Raw genomic sequence first — 17,429 nt, forward strand, 5'->3', positions numbered from 1 at the left:
CATGGTTTGGAGCGTTGTGTGAGCTGTAGAGTGAGCTGTCTTCACTGGTTTGACTGTACGGCAAGGTGCACATGGCTCTATTTTGTTACCGTTTCCTTTGCAGAGTGTTTCTCGACTCATGATCGTAATGGGCTGGACATCATTCACAAAGCCCATTTTCTTACCTTGTTGGACCGAAACAACAAGAGCAGTGTTGTTCTGCTTTACATCCCCCCTCAAACTTTGTGTGGGCGGTGAGACTACACCAAGTTTGAACTTGAGATCGTTGAACACATGAATTGGCAAAGACTTGGTGAAGATATCTGCCAGTTGATAAGCCGACGGAATGTGATAAACCGTTAGTGAGCCTTCTGCAACTTGTTCCCTGACATAGTGATAGTGTGTCTTGAAATGCTTAGACTGTTTGTGCAGTGTAGGATTTGTAGAAAGATACACAGCAGACAAGTTATCACAATACAGCTCCGGAGTTTGAGTTGGAGGCATGCCAATGTTGTCTAGTAGATCTCTTATCCAGTTAACTTCAGCTGTAGTGTCAGACAGACATTGATACTCTGCTTCTGTTGAGCTTCGTGAGACTGATGGTTGGCGTTTAGCTGACCAAGAAATGATGTTGGTGCCAAGAAAAGTGCAGAACCCTCCTGTGGACCGACTAGTAGTTTGACAGCCACCCCAATCACTGTCACTGTATGCTCGTAATGTAGAATCAGTATTCTGAGTGAAAGAGAGACCATGATCAATGGTTCCTTTGATGCATCGAATAATCCTTTTGAGTAGATTGAAGTCTGCTACCGTAGGCGAGTGCATTCGTTGACACACCAAGTTAACTGCGAATTGAATATCTGGTCTAGTAAAAGTTAGATATTGTAGTTTGCCAGCCAGACTTCTGAAAAAAGTTGGGTTGTCTAACATGTCCCCTTGCCCTTTAACCTTTTGTAGCTCCAAGGGTAGAGGTGTTGCTGCTGGAGCACAATCAGTCATTCCTGCAGCAATGAGAAGATCTTCTGCATATTTGTGTTGATTGAGAAACAATCCATCATGATGATAGTGACACTGGATGCCAAGAAAGTAACTCATTTTGCCCAAATCTTTCATGCGAAACTCTTCACTTAGATTCTGGAGAAGCTTGTTGATCAGCTCCATATTACTTCCTGTTAAGACCATATCATCAACGTAAAGAAGCAACACAATGATATCATTACCTCTATCATACACGAAGAGTGATGGATCTTTCAAGCTGCATGTAAAACCAAACTTTAGAAGAAATGTGCTGAACTTGTCAAACCAGGCTCGTGGAGCTTGTTTTAGTCCGTAGACTGCTTTGTTCAGTTTCCACACATGTGATGGATTCTCCTTATCTTCAAAACCAGGAGGTTGTCTCATGTAGACTGTTTCTGTTAAGTCCCCATGCAAGAACGCATTCTTGACATCAAGTTGCTTCAAAGGCCATTTGTGAACTGTAGCAGTTCTTACAACCGGACTGTATGTTTCCAGAAAATCAACCCCCTCTTCCTGATCGTAACCTTTTGCCACAAGACGGGCTCTAAGCTTATCCAAGCTGTCGTCTGCATTGATCTTTGTTTTAAAAACCCACCTGCAGCCGAGAACATTCATTTCTTCTTCATGTGGAACCAAATCAAAAGTGTTGGTCTCCACAAAGGTTTCTACTTCTTCTCCCATTGCTCCTGTCCACCCTGGATGTTTGAGTGCTGATGCTACTGTCTTAGGCTCTCTAATCGGTGTTTGAGTGATAGTGAGAGCATATTTTGGATTGGGTTTTCTTACACCATCTTTCCCCCTCGTTCTCATACAGTGTTCATTGATTGTTGGAGCAACTAGTGGAGGAAAATCTGCTTCTGAGAATAAAGGAGGACCATCATGGTGAGACTCACTATCAGAGTCTAATTCAGTGGTTTCATGTGAAACATTGTCTGGAACAGGAGCTGGATCTTCAACAAGAGCAGTGTTGTTCTGCTCAGATGTAGGTTGAGGAAGCTCTGGAGTAACCAAGTGTGGCCCTGCAATCTCCTCATGAGCTAAGGGAGACACATCAGACTGCGGTGTTGGAGGAGGCAGAGTACCACGGTGCCAAGCTGATAAGAGCGGTGTTGTTGCTGCAGGAATTAGAGCCGCATACTCATCACCGAAAGGATAAACATGTTCATCAAAAAGAACATGTCTGTTAATATAGACTCGACCAGTGGGAGGATGAATGCACCTATATCCTTTGTATTTCTCATTGTAGCTGAGAAAAACACATTTCAAGGATTTGGGGTCAAATTTGTTGTTCCCATAAGCACGAAGAGTTGGGTAACACACACTGCCAAAAACTCGTAATGCAGAATAGTCTGGTTCCTGTGTAAAGAGGACTTCATATGGACTCTTTGAAGCTGCAAGTACTGAAGAAGGTAGTAGGTTGCTCAGATAGTTGGCAGTGAAGAAAGCTTCAACCCAGTACTGTTGTGGGACTTTACTCTGAAACATCATACTTAAACCCAACTCTGTCAAGTGTCTATGTTTTCTTTCTGCTAAACCATTTTGTTGAGGGGTATGAGGACAAGAGATAAGTTGCTTGATTCCACAATTTGCAAGATGAGTGATAAACTGTGAACTAACAAATTCACCACCACCATCACACTGAAACATCATGATTTTCTGATTAAGCTGGTTCTCAACAAACTTTTGAAACAACACAAAAACTGAGTAGAACTCCGATTTATTCTTCAGTGGATAGAACCAACAAAAACGAGAGTAATTGTCAATAAAGATAACATAGTATCTAAACCCTTGAACAGAAGTGATTGGAGCAGGTCCCCACAAATCACAATGTATCCTCTCAAGAGGTTTACTGGCTAAAAAAGTAGAAGAAGAAAAAGGAAGTTGAGCACTCTTTCCAAGTTTGCAAGATTCACACAGCTTGTTGGTGCGTTTATTTATTGAAATCGCTTCAGTATTAGATATGAGTTGTAGGACTTCTGCACTTGGATGCCCCAACCGTTTGTGCCAAACTTCATCACTAGCAGGCAATTGTCGAGTAGAGTAGAAAGCACCAAACGCAGGGTTAGCCAGAACATAATGATCTTTACTCCGGTTTCCGGTCGTGAGGAGCAGCTTGGTATGCTTGTCCTTTACACGTACACCATCAGAATCAAATTTAATAGAGCAAGGATAATCATCACAGAGCTTGGAGACTGATAACAGAGATTTGGTAATGTTTGGACACACTAACACATCGTTAAGAGGAAGAAAAGTACCTGATACAGTCTGCAGAGGAACCGAACCAATATGAGTAATGGGTAAGAATTCACCATTACCAACCATCACTGAATCATTACCTTGATAGGTTTGAGCTTGTTGCAGATTAGATGCAGAGTTGGTGATGTGAGCCGTAGACCCACTATCTGGTAACCACTCTGTGCCAGTGTGTTGATTTCCATGAGACACACGCATAGCAGCTAATGCAGAAGGCAGCTCTGGCTCTGGAAAAGACTCATTGTACCGATTGTAACACCTGAATGCACTGTGTTCATACTTCCGACATATCTGACAAGTTGGTCTGGAGGTATTTGATTGAGTGTTCTGACCACTGCTATGTTGCTGAAAACCACGGCCTCGTGTAGAATAGTTTCCCCTGCCTCTGTAGCCACCACCAGATCCTGAACGACCTCATCTGGTGTTTGAGCCGCCTCTATCAAAGTAACCTTTCTCAGTTTGAAAGGCTAAATGAGGCGAAACAGCAGGAGCAGTGTTGTACGTTTTCAGCTTATCATCAAAAGAGATAACTTTAAACACAACATCTTCATAACAGGGACCAGGAACTGAATCCATAGAATGTTCAATAACAGTGGTGACCGATTCATACTCCTTACCAAGACCAGTCAGTAAACCATGAATCTTTTCTAAATCAGTCATAGGAAATCCAATAGAATCAAGCTGATCATAGATCTGTTTCAGTTCACTAAGATACTCTTCCATTGTTCTTCCTATCTTAAGACAACCCCGCAAACGATTCTGCAACTCAAACTTTCTAGTGGTAGACACCCTATTGAACTTTTTAGCTAGAGCATTCCATACCTCATGTGCAGATTGCATACCGTACACCGCTCTCAGAGCTGGTTCCGTTAGTGAGCCAAAGATCCAGGCCATGACCAGTTGATCATTACGAATCCACTTCACAAAGTCTGGGTTAGGCTCTTTAGAAGGACCTTCTGCAGCATTTGCAGGACGAGTAGTTACGGGTCGAGTAGCAGAAGGACGCTTTATCGAACCATTGATGTAACCAAGTAACATTTGTGGTGAGAGAAAGGACTCAAATTGAGTCTTCCATAAGAGATAGTTGGACTCTGACAGTTTCAGAGTCACAACTTGAGAAATAGAAAGAGAAGAAGAAAAAGAGTCTTCTTGAGCCATAGATCGTATTACCGGAGCTATGATACCATGAAAGCAAGAGTCATAAACCCTCGTAAGCGAGAAGAGATGGTGGCTCAAAAGTATTATTCCATCTTATTGTCTCTCATTACATTGCATAGTCTATTTATAGTAGAGACTAGGTTTACAAACGACTAGGTTGATCCCTGACACATGTCATCATCTGCAGAGGATTGCAGAGCCTAGAGAAAAAAATCTATTCATGGTTTGGAGCGTTGTGTGAGCTGTAGAGTGAGCTGTCTTCACTGGTTTGACTGTACGGCAAGATGCACATGGCTCTGTTTTGTTACCGTTTCCTTTGCAGAGTGTTTCTCGACTCATGATCGTAATGGGCTGAACATCATTCACAAAATCCATTTTCTTACTTTGTTGGACCTAAACAATAAGAACAGTGTTGTTCTGCTTTACAAGAACCTAATTATGCAATATTATATTCTAGCGCTAACTGAATCAAATAGTTTACTACGTACTGTCTTGTTAATAGTTAAATAAAATGAATAACTAAGACTAAGGTACTCTCGATGTTAATTAAATAATGAACTGCTCTATGTTAATTTGATAAGTATAACGAATATAATTAATGGTATTTTATTTGGTATTTTTGCCTATGCTATGTGGCTGTCGTGAAATTTGAAAGAGTACCCAATTAATAACCTGATGTACAAGTTACAATAATAATAACACTTAGTAATTTTTACTTCCTCGCTTCGTCGTCTACTGCCTTATTTATTTTTATTTTTTATACCCAACTTTTTGTTTTTAGTTAAAAAAATATATTCGATAGTTCGTTTATCTTTAATCTGCGTTACACTACGGTCATATAATTTCTATTATAATTTATATTTTATATTATATCTATTTGTTAAATATTGGATGTTTTATAAATGAAAAAATGACTAAATTTTATGATTGTTGTGCGGCTAAATATTTAAATTTTATTTCTATTTTGATTTTTAATTATTATAACAAAAAATAAAAGATCTAAATACATAATCAGTAATTTATACACTGTGATTAAGTCATATTTTTTCTAATAATTTACTTATTTTATACAATCTTAGTTAAATCAACTTGATTTTATGTCAAATATTCTAATATTAGTAGTCTTGATAAATAATTAAATAAGGATTTAACCTATGTTAACACAAATTTAATAATATTTTATTAATTCAAATATGTCCTATTTATAACTCATCTACTATATAACCACATTATATAGTATTTTAAAATTTTTAATTTTACATATACGTAATAATTAAAAAATTATTAAGTTTATATATGTTAATTATAATATTTAAATAAATGTCAATCGAAATTTTTTTTACGTTAAGAATCAAAGCAAATACAGAATGAAAATCAAAATGGAAAACAAAATGAAAATCAAATTGTTGTTTTCTTTGTTTACGAAGGATTCAAATATAGAATATCTTCAAAACAAAATATAATGTGTGGTTAAATATATGATAGTTTCTATTTCCATATTGGTTGCTGTTATTTTTTTAATTGGAATGAAATGTAAAATATTTAGGAAACAAAATCTAGAGTAGTGTTAGTTTTGAAATTTTTTTAGGAATTAATGTTATAAATAACTTTTTAAATAAACAAAACTAAAAGGTCATAACAACACATAAATGTACTTAAAAAATGTTAATATAGATTTTTACATTAATGTTTATGGAATATCTATATTTTTACATTAATGTTTATGGAATATTTTGTTCGTCGGTTCATCTACTGCTTTATTCATTTAATAACCCAACTCTCCGTTTCAGTAAAAAAAAAGAGTAACAATAACTATTCGACATTTACTAATGGTAAAATCAACCATTTTATTTATTTACTGTTCGTAGATCATGATGTTCGTTATTTCATCGTTTTAATATTAAGGAACCGTGTAAACTCCTTAAAATAACAACAACACACGGAAGGAAAGTGACTATAGTACCTACGGCCTGTTACGGATATACTTATATAGATTGAAACTACATCTCTTTTTGAATAAATCAATAATTCTATACATTCAATGATAGTTATTGGACGCCATTGTTCGCATTATATATGAAATCATCTGAACTAATAACCCTATTTCTAATTTCTACATTTCAGATACATATTATTTACCTAGTGATTGTTAATTTAACCCTTCTAATTTCTGCTGAGCGCCTAACGCTTAGACGGCGCTTAAACGATCGCCTATACCATTTTCTTGAACATTAACGCACACCGAATTCACAAAGCATTTTAAACTGAATTTGTTGAGGACTACAAATATTGCATTACATCACTTTAGGAAATTTAAATTAAATGATCTTATATCTAATTGTATTTAAAATGATATTGGATTACAAGCGGGAAAAGTTGAAAAATACGGACTATAACGAAATATCACATCTACTAAGTCTTTAACATTATTAAGATTGCACTAAAATTGTAAACTTAATTGGATTTCATTAGGTAACCGGAGTTGTAAGAATCTATAAGCCGAGACATTAAGTTGATCAAATTCCGAGGTAGGGCATAATCCAACCATGTAATCATATTTAGTTGACCTCACATATTTAAGCTTGGAATTGCATAGTATTCAAATCTGGGCCTTTGCACAAAACAAAGCTTGGCCATCCATTATATTTGCGTCGTGAAATGTTCCAAATTGGATATTTTGCTTACTAGTATTAAAAATTTAAAACACAGTCATAGTATATAAAATAAAAAAAACTTAATTGGAAAAAAACTATTTTATTCGCTGTTTCGGGGTGTTCATTCCCATTCGAAGTTGTCTTTGTATAAGGGATTAACTCTTAACTTTTAGAACCAAAACAAAGTTTATATTTAACCAAAACAAAGTTAGTTGAAAGGAAAAAAAAAAACGTCAAATGGAATGTGAATTTTATAGGTGTTGATAATTACACTGTAATCAACCTTTGAAGAATCATGAGGAATCAAACTTAATATATTAGCCCATTTAAAGATATATGGGCTACAAGAAAAAGAATTGAAATCGGCCCACTAATTAGCAAATATATAAGAAGAAGGTAAACGTACGAGTAAGTGAGTTGTTCGAATCTTCCATACTTAACACTCTACATTTGTGCTTCTGACATACTCATCATCTCTAGTTAAGTACACAAAGATATCGACCCTATAATTATTTAATAGATTTGGGACTATGCATTATAAGATGATAGAGAATTTGACGAGTAAGAAGAGAAAGAAATATAAATAAATGTCGATTTTTGTTTGTTTGTTATCGGAGCATGTATCCCCCAAAAATTTGGTCGTGAGCCCTAAGGTAAAGAAGGTCTGCAAATTTCCCTAGCTACTCTAGTTTCAATAACAATCTGATGATTTTTGGGTGATCAGTATCTAAACACTTAGAGAGTCTTTAACTATCAAAACTTGGAATACTTGCCAATTAGGCAATTACCCATATAGTTGATTTGATGTTTCAGTACAAAGCAACAGTAATTTAGATTTTAGAGTTACTTGACTTCATATGTATCTTCTTATTCACGGAAGTTGCTTGTTAATTTGTATTTTGAGATGTGTAATCAGCAAACTCTTTTAATTCTTACTAGCTAAATTCATATCCCAAATTCAGGTTTATAGGTTTTGCACCAATCTAAGGTTATTTTTTTGGTCGTCTCCAATCTAAAGTTACTCGTAATTCTAATCAGAAGCTACATGCATGAGGAATCAAACTTTTAACCTCAAGTTTAAGGTAAAATAAAATGAACTTTTAACCACATGCATGAGGAGTCAATCAACTACTAGCTTTGTGTATTTATTCTTTTGGAGTTTGATTCTCATCTTCTCTTCTGTTATGTTCTTTTAATTAACAAGAAAAGCTTTGTGTGCATGATGATCCTTAACTGTAATAAAATATATTTTTTAATTAATGTCAATAATATAGATGCAAATCAAGCAATGACTAACTTAGTTGCGTTGCATCACATTACCTATATTGTATTTACAACACTTACATGTAAGAAGTTGACAAGAATTTGTGCGTTTCAGTGCATATTCTTTCTCTGTGCAGCCACAATAAAGACCATTATAATCGGAGACGCAAGCAGAATCACATATAGGAGTGTCTCATACTCATCTATACCCATTGCCTCTCTTTCATTATCCTCTTGCGCTTTGTAATTCACATTATCTTTGATAAAGGCTTCAAAGTAGTTCTGATAACCAGTGTTTCCCTCCATGAAGCTCGACCCCTTTAACATTGAGCATCTCCATTGCCTACAAGTGTGTTAAGAAAAACCCTCACATGTTTAAGAGAAACTGTTTGCCAAAACCAGATGATAGAAAACACTACGAGAAGCCAACACTTTTTTATCGTTAAGCACACAATAAGCAAAACAAATAGAGTTGAATGGCTCTTGTCGGATCTTAGTCAAAGAGAAAACACAAGTTGTGTTACACAACTCATCTTGCTCGTTGTGATTAGTAGGTATAGTACTTTTGGGAGTGTTTTTGAGTTACCTGGAAACTGAACATGAACTGCCTCGCTTTCTTGCTCACTCTCTGATTTGGGTGGGATAGAAGCTTCTCATACATGCCCCTTGCCTTATCTTCCCTGTCAGTCACTCCACAATAAGAGTTTAAGGGCACATGAGCCCATAAATACTAACCAGTAGTCAACAAGACTACTTTTGAGGATATCTTAGAACATTCGCAAATGACCATCAACTTGGTAAGTATAACAGGGAAGCTTCAAGTATTTTGTGGTTTCCTTCGGGAGTTTTAGAGCTTGAGAGAGTTTTGGGACAATGATTTACAAATACAAATTTATATGAGGCTATTAAAAATTCAAATATTCATGAAGAAATACTTGTCACCCTGTAGTTGCATCAAGAGAAATACAAAGAGAGAAAAACTTACTTTCGAAGTGAATCCTGACACAACTAAACTCGTACCTAGTTAAGGTCACATCTACTAGAGCGAACATTAGAACTTACAAGTAATTAACATCATCTTCTGAATAACTACTTCTTTCGGTATCTAGGACTAGGGGGATCAATGGATTAAGATGTCGATAGAATATCACATAACAAGGTCATGGAACTAATGATGCAAAATAATTAGGTTCTTAAAACCTTATTGATTGTATGTTTGGTTGTTATATAAGATAGTTGGATTCTTTGCTCCACAAACATGCTGCGGATAGATAGTAAAGAAGTCTCATGCAATCAGAACGAGTAAGGCATATGCAGAAGAATTGTTGTATAAGTAGATTAATGCAGAAACATAGACATGAAGTAAAAAACAAGATTTGGAGAAATTACCTTAAAAAACTATTTTCTCCATGACCTTTTCATAGTATGGCAAAGCTTCCTTGAGTTTCCCCGAATCCATAAGCGAGTTCCCCTTGTCTATTGCCTGTTATAATTAAGAAAGTATTAAAATTAACGGAAGAAGTAGATGATGAGCTAAACGATCCTAATTTCTAGCTATCTTGATGCACAAATAGATGCAGAACATGCCTGTAAATAAAGTAAATATTTTCTTTATAGGTTTTCTCCACTCAAATCAATTTTTAAAAAACTTTCTAGAAATGTGGCAACGTGTAAATCTAAATATTTACAATAAGAGAATCTGCTTGAGAAATCAGGACTCATAGTTTCAGTTGAACCCACATCTTTGCTCTATTTGATCTATAAGTAAGGTTCTAAAGACGGTAACATAAAATTTATAAGATATAGCTTGGAGCATTTTCATTGAGAGCAAATTTGCTCTGTAAATGAGATTTCTTTTGTGTGATATTACATCCAAATTAACTTCAGCATCAGGTCTATTTTCAAAGAAGAACAAAAATGTCTTTGGAGTACCTTCTCACACTCAAGTTTGAGTTTGGGATCAATATTCAGTCCGATTGATTTCTTGTACGCAGCGAGCATTTTTTTGTTTTGTCTGTGCTTCTCTCGCAATCCTCTCTTCAGCGGTTTCAACTGAATCACCCGGTTGGAGAGTCCTTCCACCACCAAACTTAAACAAAAAAAAAAGTATATATCTCTGTCCTCAGGAAAGTATACATTCGAACAAAGTTAAGATGCAAATTCTTATAGCTAAAATTAGCCCCAAGCTCATGAACATGAATGGATTAGTTTTAATCTTTTAGAGGTTCAAGTTGTTCAGAAACCTATTGAAAATGCTACTTGGAATTTGGAAAACATAGTGTTGTAGGACATATACATGATAAAATTTTGCATATCATCAACAAGAAACGAATTTTGCATATCATCAACAAGAAACAATTCAACGAGCTATCTGTATTTGAACCTTTCTGTTACTCCTACCTTTAATAATCTGGAGTAATTGGCTCTATTATCCTAACTTAACATCATTGGACAAGCAACTTTTTCCCCCTTTGAGTTCTTAGGTACAACTAATTCAGTTGCATAAGACATCTATTTAGATGGGCCAATCACATACAGTCTTGGAGATGTTGCTACCCATGTAGAAACTTTGGGCTTATACACATCAGAGTTTCCATCTCCTTCTTGATTGACATCCTCTCTCTTTCTCCGCAAATCTCGTTTTATCACCAACAATAAACTCCACCTCAGGTAAGTCTCCTTCAGGAAGATAGTCTACAACAGGAACAAGTCCCGCTAGAAGCCCTCTTGTGCTTCTCTTATCAGCAAAGCCAAGCTCCATGAAATCTATGCTGGACACTTTCAACTATTTCTTCTTACCCTCATTATCTTCAACAACCTTATTTGATGATCTAACAAGACTTTGCTCTATACTACCTGAAGCGCATAACGGTTCATTTTACCGGTTTAAATTAGTTTATACTGGTATAAAAATTGTTTTACTATTCAATTTTTTAGCTCGACCAATTGTTAATTCAAATCGGTTTAGTTTGGTTCAATTTAGTTTATTTATGTGCACACAATCCTGATACATTGATAAATTTACTTTTGAGTTGATAACATTGATTTGCATTTATAATGATTTAGAATGTACGGACTATTTTGAATTTTCATTTGCAAAAATCTCTTGATTATATATATTGTAATAAATTTAAGTTGATTTGATCTAATTGCACAAAACTGGATTTGGTTTGGTTTGTTCGGTAAAAATTATTGTTTTTTACTCCTACGAAATTCAGTTTTAGTAGCTCAATTTTGGTTATATTCGGTTAAGTTTGGCTTGTTCAATGTTTATGCCGAAAATTATAGGATGTTAAAGATGAAAGTGGAAATTTGCATAAATACTCTTAGTTTTTAATCTTGATGAAATTGAGAGTTTGTATTGATATTTGCATAAATTAGATATGAATTGACCAATTTTGTTTCAAATCAGATTTAGTTTGTTCCAATATTTATTTTTTATGCAAATAATCATTAATTCTTTTCCTTATACCTTAATAAATATACTATTAAGTTGATAACATTGATTTGCAATTTTCAAGGTTAGAATGTACCACAGTTTTGATTTTTTTTGTTTGCAAAATATTCTTAGTTTTTAATATTGATGAAATTGGGAGTTTGTATAGATATTTGCATAAATTAGATATAGATTGACCAAATTTTGATTCACATCGGTGTAGTTTGGTCCATTATTCAGTTTTGTATGCACACAATCATTAATTACATTCTTTATACATTGATAAATTTACTATTGAGTTGATAACATTTATTTGCAATTTTCAAAGTTAGAATGTACGAGAGTTTTGATTTTTTTTTTTTGCAAAATACTCTTAGTTTTTAATTTTGATGAAATTAGGAGTTTGTATATATATTGGCATAAAATAGATATGAGTTGGCCAATTTTTGATTCAAATCGGTTTGGTTTGGTTCAATTCAGGTTTTTTATGCATACAATCCTTAATTCATTTTCTTACACATTAATAAATTTACTATTGAGTTGATATTATTGATTTACAATTTTCAGAGTTAGAATGTATCAACAATTTTGAATTTTTGTTTACAAAATACTCTTAGTTTATAATCTTGATGAAACTAGAAGTTTGTATAGATATTTGCATAAAACAGATATTGATTGGCCAATTTTTGATTCAAATCGGTTTAGTTTTATCTAATTCATACTTTTTTATGCACACAATTATTTATTCATGTCCTTATATATTGATAAAGCTACTATTGAGTTGATAACATTGATTTGCAATTTTCAGATTTAGAATATATCGATAATTTTGAATTTGTGTTTGCAAAATACTCTTAGTTTTTTAAACTTGATGAAAATACATTTGATGAGTATTAATGAATTATCCGTTTATTTGATCTAATTACACAAATTTGGATTTGGTTTGGTTTATTTGGTACAAATTATTGTTATTAATTATAACAAATTTAGTTTTAGTAATTTTGAATTAGTTATATTATCTAGTTTTGCCATATATGACATGAAATAAAATTGAGTAATTTAATAATACTAGTTTTTCAACGAAAAATTTGAACATAACAAAATTGGCATTAAAACAGTTGACAACCAATATTTTGGACGTCTATTATAAATTCTCACAAAGAGGTAATGGCAGGAAAAGCAATGAAATATTTTAAATAAAATATTTTTGAGTAACAAGGACAATTGCTGAATTAGAAAGTGATGAAATGTCATTTATATAGTCAAAGACCATTTTAATAATTTTTTTTATCATGGTAGCCAAATACATGGCAAATATTTCAAATGGGAAACAAAGAAAAAGTAGTAATATTGTGATCTTAAATTTGATTAAAAAAATATGTCCAAAAAAATATTTAAGAGAAGATAAAGACAAAAAAATAACGAATGATAGACTTTATTTTGTAACAACTATTAGCCGGTATTTCCACCAAGAGATAATTAGATTTTTTTTTGACAAATACGTAGAGATAATTAGATATAAGATCATAGAGTGAGAGTCCAAAATGCCATATTAGGGAACATTATCTAAAACGTGAAATGATATAAAAAAAAATTAATAGGATAAAACATAATCTAAATACGGATGATAAGGAGACCATATATAATCAGATTGTTGATTATAAGATAATCCTAAATATTTCCTATGCTTACACGTAATTGCTGTTGTTGGAGGAAACCAATAGAGTTAACGAGGGAGAAGATCACAAATGCCAATAATAAGAGGAGCCACCAGCAAAGTAGACAAAGTTATGTATGAAATCAGAGATCTTTTTTGTTTATAATATATTAATGATTTAAGTTTTTTTAAAAATAATTTACAATTTTATAATCATTAAATTGTTTGTCACTAAATTCATATACTAAATCAAAAATTACATTTGTACTCTCTTTTTTGGTCGTCGTCTCTAAATCCGAAATTTTAACCTAAAGTTTAATGTAAAAAATATAATGTGAAGTGAAAAATTATATATGTATATTTTTTATAATGCGAAATTTTTTATAATAACCAAAAATAAGTGGGCAAATATTAAATAAATAGAAATTGATAGGCACTTGAAGTGTAAATTTATATCTGTATCTATTTTGATTTTAGTCCCTTTGTTCCCCTTTCGGCTATCTCTCTCTTCTCTCTCTCGCTCTCTTCCTGATTTGATCGCCGGGAAATTTTAGCCGTCTGATCAACAATCTTATTAAACTCCGAGAAAGATTCTTCTATCAGTCTAATGTTCTGATTTTCACCACCTCAGATCTCCGATAACATCATTCCGGTACCATTTCTCGCCTTCTTTGGCCACATCTTTATCCGCGGGATTACGCAAATGAGGAGCCTTTGATCCAATAGAGGCATAGAGTGGAAGCCACATCTGATAATTTCTTTTCGAATCTGAATACTCTCAGTGTTTTTTTAAATTCGCCCTCCGTTGCATTTGCTGATTCAATTCTGAGCTCCTTATTAGCTTATAGTGAAATCTCTCCTCGGCTTGGGAACTTAGGGTTTCTAGTTTGGTTTGGGGGAGCAAAAGTTAAAGTGTGCTTCTTTCTGAGTCACTCCCCTTAGCTCTTAGTTGCGTAAGCCATGTTAAGGAAAATCATGAAAGGTGGGCATCGAAAGCCCTCTAAATCCGAAGCTAATGAACCTTCTAGTTATGGGATTGGTCCTCCTGCTCCTGGCTCCAATGTCGTTGTTAGTCACGCGTCTCGTGGTGCATTGCTTAATTCGTCTCCGTCTCCTGTGACGGCTACTCCGCCTTTGGGCTCCGTGGAGCCACTCCCTTTGTTCAGAGATGTGCCTGTTTCAGAGAGGCAAACCTTGTTCTTGAGGAAACTTCAGAATTGCTGTTTCCTGTTCGATTTCACTGACACTGTTAAGAACGCCAGAGAGAAGGAGATTAAGAGGCAAACGTTGTTGGAGCTGGTTGATTTTATACAGTCTGGGTCTAGTAAGATCTCTGAGTCGTGTCAGGGAGAAATGATTAAGATGGTTTCTGTTAATATATTCCGGTGTCTCCCTCCAGCTTCACATGAGAATACGGGCCAAGAGCCTGCAGATCCTGAGGAAGAGGAACCTTATTTGGAACCTTCTTGGCCTCATTTGCAGCTGGTTTACGAGTTGCTGCTGAGATATGTTGTTTCGACTGACACGGATACAAAGGTGGCTAAACGGTATATCGACCATTCTTTTGTGTTGAAGTTGCTTGACTTGTTTGATTCTGAGGACCCGAGAGAGAGGGAGTATTTGAAAACGATTCTTCATAGGATTTATGGCAAGTTTATGGTTCACAGGCCCTTTATTAGGAAAGCAATCAACAACATATTCTATAGGTTTGTTTATGAGACAGAGAGACACAGTGGGATTGGGGAACTCTTGGAGATTCTAGGTAGTATCATTAACGGGTTTGCGTTGCCTATGAAGGAGGAGCACAAGTTATTCTTAATCAGGGTCTTGATACCTTTGCATAAGCCAAAACCAATTGTTGTGTATCATCAGCAGTTATCTTATTGCATCGTTCAGTTTGTGGAGAAAGATTATAAGCTTGCGGATACAGTAATCAGGGGTTTATTAAAGTATTGGCCCGTGACAAACTGCGCGAAGGAGAATCTCTTCCTTGGAGAACTTGAAGAAGTTCTTGAGGCAACACAGCCTGTCGAGTTCCAGCGTTGCATGGTTCCGTTATTCCAACAGATTGGTCGCTGCCTCACGAGCTCTCACTTTCAGGTTAGTATGAGTTGGCTTTTCATTTTGATCTCGTCATGGAGGGCTCTCGTCTATGCATATCACCTTAAATAAAGAGATTTTGTTATTTACCATTTTCTGCGCAAGAAGTCACGATATATTAAGAATATTGATGCATTGTATATTCCGTGTTGCGTGCTAGTGTCCTGTATTCCTCTCACCTTCAAGTCAAGTTCGTTTGACTCTGGTCTGATTCATCCACCTGGAAAAGAATGCAACTTTAGTGCTTCGTCAAGTTTATGGTGCAAATTGTTTTTTAACTTTTTGCTTGCGTCTTTCTCCATTTCTGCCACAATGCTGAATTTCATTTCAGAAATTTTTAGAATGATGTTGTTGGCATCATTCAGTTGATGGCGTTTTTTCATGCTGCTGATAGCTACTGCTCTGATTAAATCCGTGGATCTTAGATCATTAGTCATTTCCAACTTAATCGAGCTTAATAACTCTCTGAATGTGTTGGCACTGTTGCTTTTGCTTAATTCACGAGTCATGAAATTCGTTGCCAATGCTTTATTAAGTTTATGGTGCATGTTTTTTTCTTTTTCTCCTTGCTTTGCCTCTTTCTTCATTTTTGCCACACTGTTCAATTTCATTTCACAACATTATTATAATGATGTTGTTGGCACTGCTCTCATTATGTTGATGGGTTATCTCATGCTGTTGATAGCTACTACTCTGATTAAATCCTTGGATTCTTCAATCATCTGCATTTTCCATGATACAGTCTTTCAAACTTAATGTTGCTTTTGCTTTATTCACGAGTCATTGATTTCCGCTGCACAATGCTTTTACTTGGAGTATAGCAGGAAAAAGGAGACATGAGCATCTTTTCCTATGTGGTATCCATTTGTGTGATTAGACTGAAGCATGTTTGATCTCCTTGGTTGTAATCACAAGTCTGATTAATTCTCACTGATTGCTAGCAAGTAGCAATTACACATCGTATTATGTCTTTTCAAAAAATTGGATAATTCTTTTGTGGGTTTTGCCTAATTGTTTACATACATATCTCAAAAATCTGACACAGGTTGCAGAACGAGCACTGTTCTTGTGGAACAACGAGCACATTGTGGGTCTAATCGCGCAGAACCGAAGCGTGATCCTTCCAATCATATACCCTGCACTGGAGAAGAACATCCAGTCTCACTGGAACCAAGCAGTTCATGGTCTAACCACAAATATCAAGAAAATGTTCATGGAGATGGATCCTGAACTCTTTGAAGAATGCCAGAGGCAGTATGAAGAGAAACAAGCAAAATCTAAACAAGTGGAAGAACAACGGCAATATACATGGAAGAGATTAGCAGAAGCAGCGGCGGATCGAGACAGAGGAGGAGAAGAAGATCATATGATCACTTCCTAGATTGATCAAAAAGGGTATTATTCTTTCACTTTTTTTTGTTTGTTTGTTCTCATTTAATCAAATGTTTACTATTAATTTTCCTTTTTTTAAATTTCGATTTGTTTTTGTTTTGAGAAATCATGGGTTCAAAATTCTGATTGCTCAGAGAAGTAGAGAGAAGTGAGCTGTTTACTATGAGAGAATATGTTAGTACTAAGAATGTGTTTGTGATCTTCTGTCTAATTTTTTATCCCGTGGAAGGGCAGTTTTAAATTTTGTAAAATTTGAATTATATATACTGAATGTTTGTATACTACTACTAGCCATCTCAAATCCAATTTAGTATTCTTGTTTTGTCTTTTTTTTTTTCCCTCCCTTTGTGTTACTAGTGTATACACTAGGATTCATTTCATAATGTGGAATAAACTAGTTTCCAACAAAGTTTTCGTAAAGGAATTTCTAATGACCTTAGTAAAGGATGTTCTCTTTAGAAGAGTTATACTAACTAAGATGAAGTGAAGATAGAAAAGAACAATAGTAAACTTGCGCATT

General features: G+C 34.8%; 1 protein-coding gene and 1 pseudogene across 2 annotated transcripts; one reads left to right on the forward strand and one right to left on the reverse strand.

Moving 5' to 3' along the window:
• Positions 1-8,435: 8,435 nt before the first annotated feature.
• On the reverse strand, positions 8,436-14,165 carry LOC147920129 (uncharacterized; annotated as a pseudogene).
• LOC104764685 (serine/threonine protein phosphatase 2A 57 kDa regulatory subunit B' beta isoform) lies at positions 13,884-17,237 on the forward strand. Of its 2 annotated transcripts, none has more exons than XM_010488263.3 (2): positions 13,884-15,517; positions 16,563-17,237. In XM_010488263.3, exons 1-2 carry the CDS (start codon positions 14,378-14,380, stop codon positions 16,896-16,898), a joined length of 1,476 nt encoding a protein of 491 aa, XP_010486565.1. In that variant the 5' UTR covers positions 13,884-14,377; the 3' UTR covers positions 16,899-17,237. The 2 variants fall into 2 exon arrangements, with proteins under 2 accessions (XP_010486565.1, XP_087358258.1); XM_087502132.1 differs by lacking the exon at positions 16,563-17,237 and adding an exon at positions 16,339-16,537 and having other exon boundaries at positions 14,030-15,517.
• The last annotated feature ends 192 nt before the right edge of the window (positions 17,238-17,429 follow it).

The sequence above is a fragment of the Camelina sativa genome, chromosome 19, assembly GCF_030686135.1.
Source record: "Camelina sativa cultivar CO46 ecotype springtype chromosome 19, ASM3068613v1".
Classification (NCBI taxonomy): domain Eukaryota; kingdom Viridiplantae; phylum Streptophyta; class Magnoliopsida; order Brassicales; family Brassicaceae; genus Camelina; species Camelina sativa.

Bases quoted from the DNA above. Each gene is read 5' to 3' on its own strand.
- LOC104764685 (XM_010488263.3), top strand. From the start codon at position 14,378: ATGTTAAGGAAAATCATGAAAGGTGGGCATCGAAAGCCCTCTAAATCC. The intron at 15,518-16,562 runs GTTAGTATGAGT...AATCTGACACAG, and splicing joins TCACGAGCTCTCACTTTCAG to GTTGCAGAACGAGCACTGTT.